At 35.5% G+C, this 14,941-nt stretch overlaps 1 protein-coding gene across 1 annotated transcript; it reads left to right on the plus strand.

The window, feature by feature from the left end:
* Positions 1 to 754: 754 nt before the first annotated feature.
* LOC120335422 (uncharacterized) lies at positions 755 to 14,772 on the plus strand. Its single transcript, XM_039402925.2, has 10 exons — positions 755 to 1,567; positions 5,382 to 5,521; positions 5,705 to 5,842; positions 6,404 to 6,548; positions 6,965 to 7,095; positions 7,185 to 7,290; positions 7,894 to 8,036; positions 10,795 to 10,877; positions 11,530 to 11,631; positions 14,242 to 14,772. Exons 1-10 carry the CDS (start codon positions 1,486 to 1,488, stop codon positions 14,465 to 14,467), a joined length of 1,296 nt encoding a protein of 431 aa, XP_039258859.2. The 5' UTR covers positions 755 to 1,485; the 3' UTR covers positions 14,468 to 14,772.
* Positions 14,773 to 14,941: the final 169 nt, after the last annotated feature.

Below are 14,941 nucleotides of genomic sequence, written 5' to 3' on the forward strand. Positions count from 1 at the left end.
GTAACGTAAGGTATTGGCTTTTCAATGAGTTATATCACTACAAGATGAGATTTCATAATCATTGTTAAGTAGTTGCTACGCTGGGTATCTTTTAGCATAGTGAACAACATAACAAAAGCCATATATTTGAATTGGTTCTGGGAATTGGAATCTGGTGCTTTGAGAGTGTTTTATCACATTATTGCGAATCCATGACTGATCGATCAGCCCCGTCAAAACCCACTTAAGACAGAATTTCCTCGAACAAGGAAATAGAAGGACAGAAATGTTCGAAAGTATGTTCAGGCATTAAGGGAAGGCATTAATACAATTAAAACTATGTTAGATACAAAATACCATATGTCTGGCTATTGAATGGACCACTTGATTGTGATATGACACAACCAAATTGACTGTGGAGAATATTATATTTTGATTTGAGTCATCAAACGTGTCGCTCGCCGTGCATTAGCGTTTAGCTTGGTATCTTTCAGTAGCTTCGAGTAAAAGTGTTGTTAGATTCAGTAGAGTCAAGCTTTTCTTCACCTACTAAAATTGTTTCTTTATTCTTACTAGCTTATATATGAATATTTCAATTCAGTTCAGACTTTTATTTGTAAGTTATCAGCTGACCGGATAAAATCTTATATTATTACATGGAAATATGTAAAACCGCACGAAAAAGTTACCAAAACAGGTTAAATGTCCGAAAATAATTTTTATATTTCAAGGTAATATTGATAAAGAAATATGTTAAAAACATTATGCGAATCGTAACTGTCATTGTAATGAAGGATATAATTTGTGAGTGGGAAGCAGTTTTTACGTTACTTAGTCGTGAATGCCCGGTTTGGAGAACTACAACGCAATAGGCCCTTTCCTGTACAATATGTAAAGAGGAAGAAACTGACGTATCACTTTCGTCAAATATAATTTATATATTTTCGATTTATATATCAGCTATTACAGATCTGTAAAACCGTCAATATTAATTAATTAATTAAGACATCGCTATATCTGAGTTAAATCGGTTTTTATCTCATGGTGTCAGCATTGCGTTTTTTTGAGGCCTATATAAACAGTTAACTGTTGTGAGATTAACATTATGCTCAGACACACCTCACCGTCGATGTAAAAAAAAGGTAAATAAGATCCATCTAGTTATGAGTTCGAGTAAAAGCATCTTTAAATTACGTTTAACAATATAATAAAATTTTATGACCAAATCTTGAAAACATGTTTTATTTGTATAATACCAGCTTCAATACCAGGGTTCCGCCTACGGTTTGAGTTTTTATCTTGAGTTTGTAAGATTAGAAGTGAATCAAATTATCCACGGAAGAGGAAACTAACTCGTAGAAATAACTAGTTGTTGAAGTCGGCCAATATTACATAGATAGAACTCCATATTTCAAAGACGTGCACTTGCTCACAATCGATCGTCGGGAATCAGTTTCGAGCCTCAACTTTGACGCATTTCAGTTTTCACCAATCAAAACAGCTACAATGCACCGAGTGGTATCGAAAACAATACTTTTCATTGTACTATTTCTTGTGGCATTCGGCTATTCCAATGAATCTGAACGAAGTGAGTAACGTTTTTTTTCCTCCACGATTTCGGACATTCTACAATGACGCATCTTTTCTTATTATTTTAAAAGTGTAACTATTGCCTTATACGTAACGATATATATTTACCACATGAACTCAAAATGAAAGTCTCTGGCAAAAATGTTGCATATTTATTTTGTTTTAACCACAATTTGAATTTTTTTTTATTTTAAGTTGAAATTTAGTTTACATTGCCTAACTAAAGGTTGACAATGTCATCTCTGGGCTGTTATTCTTTATTGTACTAAGTATGTCGGATTGAATTACAAATATTATTGGACCACAATTGGCTACAGAATGGTACCCTTTATCTCGTCAAAATTAATTAAATTACAGATATATATTATAGCAGACCTTTGGAATATCGGAACTTCTCCCGAAAGTTTTTGATCTTGTTACTCGATTGATTGACTGCAAGCTCACATCCGTTTACTAACAGTGAACTTACCAAATAACAATGAATGCGTAATGCACTGCCTTATTTCCAGGCTTGTCCATGGGACATATTTTTCTGTCCCATTCCCATCCTATAGCACAGGGGTCACCAACGCGTTGCCCGCGGGCACCAAGTCGCCCGCGAAGACTATATTAGTCGCCCGCAGGTCTGTTCCAAACTAAGCCTAATAATGGCTCTTATAAGTAAGCTACATCAATTATATTTTGTCCTGCTATTTAAGTATAAATCACACTTATATGGGAACTAGAAATGACACTATATTAATTATTGTAACCATCAACCTTATTTTTATTTGACCTCAGTAATGTGACGGGTCAATTAACACTCTTCCAATTATGACATCACACTGAGATCACTTTCCACGAACCCGCGCTTTTTCTTGTCCGTTGGTTAGCGGAGCACTAATAATACAAATATTGATTCCAAAGCAAACCCCATCATTTTCACGATGAATGGGAGGTGGATATATTTATACCACCATGAAAACAGCCTACGTGTGTCTCATTAGTGGGGCGATTTTAGCGACGGCAAAGCGGAGAGATATTTCACATCTTGTCACGTAATCTTCCGCGCTAACTACCCACTGGTCAGCACAGAACGGACAGAAAAAGCTCGCGATTCAAATCATACAGCAATCCTATTTTACGAGACCATCGTTTGTTTCAACCTATCCTTTCGAAACAACATTTTTGACATAAATTCAGGATAGGAGGAGATTTACATATTTATCCCGGGGGAGAAGATAACCGATAAGACGGCTTAACCATATGATAAACCACGGCTTCTCGCCGGTTACCATTCGATGTCGGGTATGGAATTAGTTAGTTATTTGTTTCTGGAAGCCTGGACTTGATGGCGAAGGAAGCCTTAACCGACCAGCGGTTACGTGAACCACCCTACGGCGGCGAGGAGTCCAGCTATCCATTTGCACATAACAATCCCCGCATGGGATTCTAACCTGCGAACCTAACGCTTAACACGATGGGCCATAGCGCTGCGACTCACTCCACCGGGAACAAACATGGAACACGCCTCACTGATGAAAATCTGCAAGACTCGCTCAGAGTTACAGTGTCAAGTTACACGTCGGAGTATAATACTCTATAACATTGGATAGTACAACTGTTAAGTCCATTTTATCTTAGACGTGTGCAGAGTGTTGAAAATCAATTTAAAAACACTCAGTTTTGAAATACAAGTGTTATTGATAGAAATTTATTTGCAACGTTGTGATAATCGTTTGATTTCCTGAAGAATCCTAAAGTTTATTAGTGTCTATACTTCACTAAATACCAGTAATTATATCAATAATTGAAGCTTAATCGAGCAACTGATTTTTCTAGAAGTGAACATTGAACTGGTAGCCCGCAGCTTAATCTGTACCCAGAAAGTAGCCCTCGACTTCGAAAAAGTTGGTGACCCCTGAGTATAGCAATTATGCCTGTCCCACCCCATCCCATGGGATGCCCATTGGAATAAAATTCAATAACAAATATTAAATTTAGGATTAGCGTCTACTAAACAGGACTACATGTACGAAGAGACATGCAACACAACAAATTTATCGACTTTGTTAACTTTATATTCATAACGTCAATGCATGTGTTCATCAACCCCTTCACGAAGTATGTTGTTAAGGCTGAATATATTTTGCTCTTTATAACTAACAAGAGAGCTATGCTCAAATATATGAACACGAAGTCCATTACGAAAGGTTTGCCATTATTTTCCTGAATATCATACAGTTTTCGTGTCCCACGGGTCCCATGGGAAATACAAATGTGTGCTGTCCCAACCCATGGGACGTTTTCCATGGGATTCCCATTGAAATCCTATTCCAATGGACAAGCCCGCTTATTTAAATATAGTTCCAGTAGATTGTGACACTTTATTGGTTGCCGTTTCGTTTCTCAGGGATCACCTTTTTTTATTCTGAATGAATGAATTATTTTGTTAAAATTGACAAACAGAAGAGTCATTGAACTGTAGGCCGCATTTTCTTGGATTTCAAACTAGGAAAAAGCCTGAGCATATTCGCCCATAAATAAATCAAACTATCTGAAAATGAACGAAGTTAAGATTTTTCAAGTGGGGAAATTATTTAAATCTATACTTGATTGAATTGAGTAAATTCTATCACAAGCAGTTCAGTTGAATGTTCGTAATTATCATAAAATTTGACAAATCTATCGGTATTCGAAATTGTCTTCCAGAGAGACCTTGCGAATATATTACAATCTATTTTAACTGAAAGTAAATTTTACACCAAATTTCAATATAAAATCAAATATTTATAAAGTTATAGTGTAAACCAGCGGACAAGTTCGTATACCAATAGCATGCTGTGTATATAATACGTTATGAATCCCAAGTACGTAGATAACCAACGAAAGAAAGGTCAACGACTGGAAAAATGTAGATCATTTTATAACCATATAGTATAGTAGTCTATAATTCTTCATCTTATTACTATTTCCATTTTTCCTAGATTGTACAAGCTAATTTCAAGGACGTTCGATTGTTTAACTAAACCGTTATAAAAAAACATTTGCTCAAAGCAAATATTATCACTCAGTTATGAAAGGAATTGAGCATAGTTATGGACGACTACTAAGGTTTCACGAGAGTAAAATGATTGTGGAGTGTGGAGTTAGTTACCCCCTAAGTCAGGGGTCGGGAACCCATGGCTCGCGAGCCATATATGGCTCTTTTGGTGACGGCATATGGCTCCCAGAAAAATCTATTATTCTAAGATTAAGCTTACTATTGTTACTAGACTTCAAACTATTTTATGGCCAAATTTGGCAAAAAATTCCTTATACGTTTGACAACGCGGGCCCAGCGCATGTCTATGTTATGTAAGAGAATTACCAGACAAAACATGGGGATTCTGGAACATATATTGTGACATCACAAAGCGATAGAGTTTTAAAATACTACGGAGATGCCTAAACGAAAAAGGGTGATGAGTATCGTAGATTCCAACTTGGGCTGCATGTGAGCAACCGTTCAAGGCCCGCAACGAAAACATGCAGCATCAGAAGTCACATTAAATGTATATTGACATGGAATGTGTTGACTTTTGAGTAAACCTTTCAGGCCTGATTAAGTGAAGAAATGTTATATGGCTCGCACGAAAATGCAATTGAAAATATGTATATTTCAGGGCCTCTTGACCAAAAAGGTTCCCGACCCCTGCCCTAAGTAAATGCCGATTGATCCACGACTCTACATAATTGAAGTTCATGAAAAAAATTTGGTCATAAAACAGATTGTAAACGTATGAAAGCTCTGCTTTTGTGACTTTACTGACTCTGTGATCTTTTATTTACAGGCACAATTGGTTGTCATTTTGAAGAGACAGAAATTAAACAAGTTTACGCAGGTTGGCCCGTTGCTATGTCTTGCTTTCATCTTATTGCCGCCCTTCGTAGGAACATAAATTATGGTCTGAACGGAGTTGGGAATTTAACAGTAAGACGAACTTTTTATTACTGTGCGTATTATAAAACATAATCAATTTTTTTCGATATAAAAAAAATGGAATGATTGAATTGTACATCCGTTCAATACCAAGTTTCATTTCTCTCTCGAATGACACTGCAAGATAATAAAATAATGAAATCGTTATATAAAATATAATTTTAACATTTTTAGTGCTTAATTATCGATCCTGTCACCAACAGAACACTTTGGTCGAAGCCGATGGATAAATCAAATTATTATGACGGGCCTAAATATTATACTACAGATTTAACGGGCAATTCTCCGACGACATATCAAATCAATATAAAGGTATATTTGTTGGTATGAAAAAATTCACTTGTTCTATTTAATACAGTGTATCAGGGAATATAAAGGTAGGATATTTTTTATAACACAAACACAAGGTTTTATTGTGATGTGACTTTTCCGTGTGCTGTCTCCCAACTTTTGTTTATTCCACCTGTTGTTTCGATTGAGTGATACAATTGCTTTAATTAATTCCGTGGGGCGTAAAAGGCACAAAGTTGTCCTGCGCCACGTTTTGGCTGGGACCATGAGAGGGGTTGCATTTTGTGTTGGCACTTATGTTTTCATATATGTTAATTTAAAATGTCGCAATCGCATTATTACGCAATGGATTTTTCAATCGTTTTCAAAAAGGAAAGTATTTTCGTTGTGTTATAGCAATATATATATTTCCCGTCCACCAAACACGTGTGTAACCATTTGCACAAATACGGAAGATTCGAAATTTTTAAAGAGTTCATGTAGTGCTTAAACTTATCATATTGGCATCAACGTACTTTTTCCTATTTCTCAATAAATTCATAAATATGTGCCATAGAAGGTTATAACTTGTTCATGTTTAAGCCTTCCAACGCTACATGTTATTATTCTGTGATGAAATTAAATGTAACAAAGCAACCAGAGGAAACATGCGCCGACAATCAGAAAAAATATCCCATTGTGCCAACAGAAGGAAGGAAAGGCCAAATAAAATCAATGGAATGTACAAGTAAATATTTAATCACGACTGATTAATATGTGCTAATATGCTGATGTAGCCTACAACTTTTTACAGTTTTTGATACACATAAATTCCAGTTAACATAGCATTTTCTTTTCTCCTGTGTAATCAATTTAATTATAAATTAAAACAAGATTGGCATTGTTAAATCAAGTGTGCTAAGTGGAACTTTTGTTTTCTGCAGAATGTGTTGTTGTTTTCCCCAAACTTCCTTCCTTGCTCGCTTCATAATATGAGTACTTGTAATATATATCCAGGATAATAATTTTGAATCAGAAAGGAAGATCAACCTAAAATACTGAAAAAATTATTTTACAGTCTGAACAGGTTTTAAAGCAATAACAAAAAAATGAATATTCCATTTGTAAAGTTGTATACTGAAATTGACATATTCCACTTCACAGCACCGCTTGAAATTGAGCCTCAACTTGATTTAACTAAAGAAATGCACGATTACAACGTTACATGGTATTTAAACTGCACTGAACTTCATCCAAAAAGGCGCCCGGATGTATACCATATGATGGGATCGAAAGTATGTGTTATTGATTGATTATCTATTCCTTCTTTTGCCTGATTTGTAATATAAACAGTAATAATATTGGCCATTTTCATATTATTCAGCTCACTATATCGTCGTTGGACTTCAGCATAGTTGGAATATATTCTTGTAAAATAACATACAATGGACATACGAGGCACCCGATAGCATTTAGTCTATGTGCTAAACGTATGTAATTGATTATTTTGATTTATACCACATATACGAACATTGAAATATACATCACAAAAATATGCCCATCTGAAATAACAAATTATTTTAATTTGCTATTTTGCCAAATATTTATCTGGGACCAAATGCGTGACACGACAAGTTTACATTTCAATGCTTTAGGGAAGATTGGCTTCGATTATCAATAAAACAACATAAAATAACATGATGAAGCGGGTATTTAAAGACGCGATAGCTGCTCTGGCGATAAAAACGCAGAACCTTTGTTGCAAATGATGTTACATAATGTCATCACCAAATTCTGAATCATTCATAGTTTTTATCATCTTTGAGATTGGATTCGTCTCCGGATCCCTCCCGGAAGTTTTTTTTTAATCTTATTACGTCAAAATATTTCACCAAACTAACATTTCCAGATATTATGTCATGAAATATAACATACATATAACACCTACTGCTAAGTTGATTTGATTAATGTTGTACAGCCAATATATCAGATAATGCGAACAGAAGAGATTTTTGATTGCGAATGTCTGACCATGTAGAGCAAACGAGCCTAAAACAATAAAATACCCTAATTTCATTTTATCATATTTTTAGCTCCTACCCAGACTAGCAAGCCCACGATACGTTGTCCAAAATTGGTGAAAGCAAAAATTGGGGAATCAGTAAAAATATCTTGTAACGTTAGTGTGGGATACAGTGCCGTAAGCACATTTGCGATGGAAGGATCTTGGCAGCAGGTATGCATTCATTTTATAGTCCGGCAGAATCGGGCCTTAACATTGTTTTGGGACATTTTTTTTATTTTTTATTGTTCAGATATAATGTAGATGACATATATAATGATACCCAGGTGGGTGTGGAGTATATAATGTTGAGCGATTTTTTTTTAAGTGGATTTAAAATATTCGTACCAAGATGACGCACATCCTGAACCCTAACCTGGTAAACATACAATGTTCAGGTTGTGCGTCATCTTGGTACGAATACTTCAGGAGCGCCTTTTTGTTAAAAACAATTATTTCATAACTACATGGTATAGTTTTGCATACATAGTAACATTGAATCTTCTTACCATGTCAGAAATTCAATTTTAGTAGAATAAATGGTAGTTTATTTCACTAATACAAGCCAAGATCCATCGACAGCAACTAGCCACTTTCTACTGCGCTCTTCAAACTACATTTGCGTTGCCGCGCGCATTTTGTTTTCCTAGTTTAAGCTTAGGAACTTGGAAATATTTTATTAGTTGAATTGGATTGGAATATTTGACCTCGTTTTTCACTCCGAACAAGGCCATGTAAAACCATCCACTGGTATCTAACGATGTGTAACGTGTTTTCTTTTGGAAGAACCGGAACCTTTCAGTGCTGCATTGACTTTGACAAAATTAATATATCCTTGTGGAGATAGAAGGTATGCGTATGCAAAACCGAGATGTACACCTGTTATGCCAACATAGTTTATTCAAAATTTTGAATGCTAGTACATCACACACATTTTCCTGTGTGCTTCGGTTGTACGTAGTAACGCGCACATTTTTGCGCAATGCATCAAATTCCACTTGATTATTGAGCTATAGGTTTCTGACGAGCTTTTGTGTATGATTTCATTCTATAGAATTGTATGCTGTTCTAAACAATACTAGTTTCATCTTTTTCATTCATTCAAACCGCGTGTTGAAAGTAAGTTTTGTAATATTGCGTGTTGGTTTTCAACATCCCTAAATCGGTGATGCCAGTAAATCTTCAATACAAAAAGATTAGTAACATCTGCAATAAAACCAGCAGCACCCACTCAAATGACAGCTGGGGGATGGATACTCCTAGTATCTGCTCCATCGCGTGCCTCTTACAGTTCAGTTTACATGAGTGCCAATTGGCATCTCAGCTCAGCTCAGCTACAGACAAAAAGTTTCGGACTGTATATATATAAGAATTGCTGATATTGGTTTGCAATGCGATGAAATCCCATCTTGGCATTTCTGCCTCTCGCAATTGCTGCGTATACTTATCGAAGTTCTGTGGCGTGGTTATCAAATGAAAAAAAAACATGGGACGAGTATTTTTTCTACTTCTCTACTACTATCAAACCTTGACATTTTGTGAAAACTTTTTTCCATGCAACCTTTTTTTAAACATCCCCAACAACCACAATTAATTCTGTTATTAAACTTCCAAAACAAACACATAAAATCATCAACAGATGCATATCACTAAGTAGATATTGCTGAATTGATATTTATTTTACCATTTTTCATGTAATTCTTTTTGGTAAACCTGTTATCTATCGTAAATACAGCACATTTGACAATGTTGTAGTGTGACTTTTTTGGCCTTACATTTTTGATATTTGTAGTTAGAGCTCTTTGGGCTCTGTCAAGCAAAGTTACAATATTGGCTGTTAATTGCAAAACATGATCATGTTGTTGGAATAACTTGGCATTTTACCACCCGTATATCATTCATTGTTGAGAATATTATTGAAATCAAAAAGATTTAAAAATCCGTTTTCGTGAATTTTTTGTTGTAGCTGAATTCCAGGGACAGCATGACAACAGGCAAGAGAAGCACGGTCGCCTCTTTTAGTTTATGACAGGGTTTCTTCAAAGGGGACCCTGTCCTCCTTGGATCGGTTATCTGGGAGAAAGAACAAACAGATGGAAATGCGAATATATAATAACAACGTATTTTTATAGAAGAGAAGAAGCAAAAGTGTTTAGAGTGTTTGGTAGTTTGAAAAGCATTGTCATGGAACATAACAATAAACTACATTCTTTCCCAGGGAAATACTATAAAATGTAGCAATTTTCTCATTCTTGTTCTCGTGATATCATTATCTTTCACTGCCCGTCGTGATCATCCCGCTGCATAACAATTCTCTCTAACAAATAATTGACTGTTCTACACCGGGTGTATATCCACTTGAACCCCTGGCGACTGCATTAGCAGGCTTGTATCGTTAATTGCAACAATAGAGGGTATTTTGAAATGGTACTCTTTATTTTACCCGTACGTTTCAACAGTATTTCTGTTTGGTGCTTCCGTAGTTTGTCGTAGGTTATGGTTCAGGTTGTGCGTCATTATGATGCACAGGTTTGACGAAAAACACTAATACAAATATCTCAACAAATACCTAAAAGTTATTGATTTTATTTCCTAGTAAATTTGGCGCTTGCGTAGTTTGTGCACCAAGATTGCGCACAACCTGAACGTAGTATTGTAACAGGTTATGATTCAGGTTGTGCGTCATTATGATGCACAGGTTTGACAAAAAACACTAATACAAATATCGAGCCGTAAAGAAAATTGCTCAAGGCTGCAAACTCCACACCCATGTAGAAATGATTGGCAATGACCCCAAGATGAATAATCACAAATAAAAAAAACTTTATGTCTGAAATCAAACTTGGGCCAAAAAGGTCCCTTCATCTGCTGGACTATTAGTCTAGGTTGTTAATTTTATTGTACGTTCAATACAAACCTTTTTTCTACACAGATTAATCGAAATAAAACATATTCTTGTTCACATGCTGGCATTTCAACGATGCACGGATGGAAGGAGAAAGCCCAATGCTACAGGTAGTTAGGATTCCAGCAACTTAAAAGTTGTTAATATAATTTTAGTCCCTGAAATTATATTATGTCGAAAACTAAAATTTCTGATTTAGATTATCACGCATTTTCCTTTTTACTAAAGGCTTGTTGAATCTTCAATTGACATCTATACACAAAGCCAATATATCACGCAGTGGCACTCAAATAAATAATGAATGGCTGAGTCAGTAATATCCTAACTAATACCAAACTAACCAATGAGCTCTTTTTATTTGTAGCAGTTTAGGGGTAATCGAAAACAATAGTGTTTACCCATACAAATTATGCCGTCTTTAGAAATTTCACTCAATACTTTAGAGGTGAACAACACGTCGATCGCCACGTATAGTAATTGATCGTGTCTGATGTTGAGTAATTTTGATAACACACCCCAAAAAATTGCCTTGAACCAGTTTCACAGCGCCTGTTGTATGTTTTAAAACAGGAAGAATATAGTACGTAAAATACGATATACACATGCAGTAATTGGGTATGGACAAGCCCGATGAGTTTGTGAACACTTACATTTTTATCATCTAATTTTCACGCACAAAGAAATTTTTATTTAATTTTTGTTCTACAACGGATTTATATCATTTTTGAATCAAGCTCTACAATTCTAGTTTTGTTTGAACAGTAATGTATCGCAAGAACACAACGATAGGTGCTATCTTTATGAACCAACTGTTCGCGAGAAAGAACCTATTGAAAACATCTTACAAATGACACTTGAAATAAGGTAAGAGGTTATACCGTTTATAACACATCAGTGCAATTGATCTGTGTATTTCCGCAACTTATCCTGCTACAGCGGTTTCCTTTTAGAGGTGCATGAACCAACGTGGCTAGCAGAATGTTTGGTGGTATACAATAACTATATAATACTTTCCATTTTATTATTCTCCCGCGTTCAATGCCGTTCAGAAAAATTGTATAGGCTCGAGTTAACGACCACTGAACTCTGGGATATCAGTGGGTGGTAGAGACGTTACTACGCTTGAAAGCCGCGCTTAACTCTTTGAACTCTGACGGCTCTGAGCGAAGTTACTCGCTCACCCTGAAGGTTCGCGGCGCCGTGTTGGTAAAACAATAAAATTATTCTAAATACTGGCTATTTGGAACGCTTATAATTTTTTTACCAATTATAGTAGCACGTTGTGTGACATTTCAATCGAAAGGAAATTTTATCGTGCATTCAGAATGTATTTTCCAATTTGAAATACATTTTGTCAAAATTAATAAAATTGACCCTAATCTAACAGTGATTTTTCTGCATGTATGTGAGTTTTGGCTTGAAATTTCGTTATTTTGGTACAAAATATACTGCCAATAATTGATGTTCATAAAGAGTTTTTTATAAGCTCTTTGTTGATATTTGAATTACTATTGTGGCTGCCATATAACCAATTTTATATTTAAATATTCAATTGTGTATCATTGTGTCGGGTGAACAACTTCGATAAGCGGCCATGACGCACTGATTACGCAGCTACGCAAAAGCCGATCACGTGACTAACGTCATGAAGATGTTGATAAGTACGTTCGAAACGTATTGCGTGGCAAAATGCGCAAGATAACTTTCACGACGACGTTCTCAGCGGGACATCGGTCGCCGAGTTTCGATATGAAATTAACCCTGCATGGAGTGAAGTACCGACGTCGAGTAATGCGCGCAGTAATAGCAAAGTGAAGGGAAGTTAATATCGTCATATTAAATTTCCCGTGGAAAATGTTTTATTCGCCCATCAGTATTTGTTCAAATATCAACCAAAATAAGTACTTGCCTGCTCTGCAGATCAAAATATCTGATTGTACGAATGTTAGGCGAAGCAAGTGGATGGATCAATATCTGAGAGAACTAATAATCCAGAATGAGCAACTCTTATTCCAAGAAGATCATATGCGTCGCCAGAACTAGATACCCCCACCGCAAAACGCCAGTTCTAATAATAGATGCGTCGTATGCAGCAAAATTTACATTATTGCCAAAAATCCAATCCAGCTGCTAAAGATAAAGCGTTGCTGAAACGATGCAAGACAGTATATAAGTGCAAATACTGTAATGAGTACCTATGTATAGGTAACGAAACCAACAACCATTGGTATAACTGGCACAACAAATTGCAATATTGGATTTAGAAGGTGTCTTTTATCTGCATAATATTTTCATGTTCTTCATTGTTCCGGGCACAACAAAGTACAATATTCAATTTAAAAATTTTAGCAAACAGTCTTTTATGTACATACATTCTTCATGGTCTTTATTGTTCGGTTATCCGCTAATAAAATCACAATCTTGTTCCTATTGCGTATACGTAACCACAACTTAATGGGGCTTGAGCGGGCAGTCAAAGTCAAAGCGTAGTGCGAATTTTGAATGCGTAACATCGGGTCAATTAATTACTTCCTGCGGACATTTAAATAATAACATCTCGACGTAACGTTATTGCGGATATCGTCACGTTTTGTTGCATTTGCGTAATATACGTAAAGTTGTGCGTGACGAGACGTTGCCTCTCTTTAATGAGAACATCATTTTGACGCAGCGTCGCTGTTAAATCTACAGATAATCTATTATATTTAGCCATAAAATTTGAATGGTTCATCGTAAAATCGTTTTGGATACGTATATAAAAAGCTATTCAAATTTGCCACATATATTGTCGATTGAATATGTGGCTATTTAGGCAAGAAGTCGAAATTCTTTATATTAAATATTTGTTATCATACAATAATTTCATACGCACTTTCAAATTGCCAATTTCACTGGAACATCGTATATTAGAGCACCGATATTTACAATATAATTAGTCCCAATAACAAGCTTTCATGCAATACAAAATTTATTTAAATACTCATTGTGGTTCTTGAGATACGAGATCTTAAAGTTGATTCCTTCCGACACGAAAAACAAGCCGGTAAACCGGCTTGCCGGGGCACAGAGCGTACTCAAACAAGCCGGTAAACCGGCTTGCCGGGTTCAAGAGGTTAAAAATATAATTCCTTCGGAATGAAATTATTTTCCAAACTCTTTGGAAACGATGAAAAGATTTGCTGCTGCATTATAAACGTTTTTCGCTAAATCATATGTATGCTGATCCATGTCTTCGCACATAAATTTCACGAGTGCCTTTATCTGTGTATTACGTTAGTTTTCATTTGATATTGAATGGTGATTTAAAATTAAAGTTAGTCTTATAAAATAAAATGATATTTATGTTTGAGTGATGAATCCATTGTTCGCAATGCATATTTTTGGTCACAAATGCAAACCACAATTTCCACCCATCGCTAACAGTAAACATGTCATAAAAGGGAGTATTTTGAAATATTCCTCCTTCTCTTTTAGAGACATACAGCCTGATGATTTTGGAGAAATCAGTGTCAGTTACACATATTTCGAGGAAAACGCTACCGACAAAATAAACCTAGATTACCAAAGTAGAATCATCTTGTCTGGATACATGTACACTGTTATTGTATTATCTATTGTAGTTGGTATATTACTTGTTATTTTACTCTTCATCATGTTTAGAAGGATTGTTAAACGGGCATCACCAGAACCATATTACTAGCATCATTACTTACCATATACCACTGTCTTTACTCATAGTTTCAAAAAAACAAAGTTTTCGAAATATCACAAACTTTACCAAGTATATACGGTGTGTTAAAATAAAGCAATACATTTAAATACGTCCTCACCGGGCATGGTATTGAGTACTTTACGAAACAGATAAATCATTATCCGTTGAGAAAGTTGTAGTTAATTAATATTTTCGATTTATTATTCTGATATACTTTATAGATTTTATATCAGATATTGTGTTTTTCCTACAGTGATAACGAATTTGCAAGATTGCAAAGAATAAACATCTAAACTGAATATTTATCGAAAGTTTCCTTGCATTTTTATTTCCGCAGGTTGTCGTGGTATTTTAGAATAGTAACGCTTTTATGTTGTCGCGAATCGCGAGTCGACCGCGACGCTACCAGAAATAAGTATTGCTATATTTTTTCTCAAACCTGCCCCATTCCAACCTCAATCA

The sequence above is a fragment of the Styela clava genome, chromosome 2 (genome assembly GCF_964204865.1).
Source record: "Styela clava chromosome 2, kaStyClav1.hap1.2, whole genome shotgun sequence".
NCBI classification, from domain to species: Eukaryota; Metazoa; Chordata; class Ascidiacea; order Stolidobranchia; family Styelidae; genus Styela; species Styela clava.

Excerpts from the sequence above, each read along its gene's own strand:
- LOC120335422 (XM_039402925.2), top strand. The coding sequence starts at position 1,486 with ATGCACCGAGTGGTATCGAAAACAATACTTTTCATTGTACTATTTCTT. Across the intron at positions 5,843-6,403 it reads CATATCAAATCAATATAAAG|CCTTCCAACGCTACATGTTA; the intron begins GTATATTTGTTG and ends TTCATGTTTAAG. Across the intron at positions 10,878-11,529 it reads GAGAAAGCCCAATGCTACAG|TAATGTATCGCAAGAACACA; the intron begins GTAGTTAGGATT and ends TTGTTTGAACAG.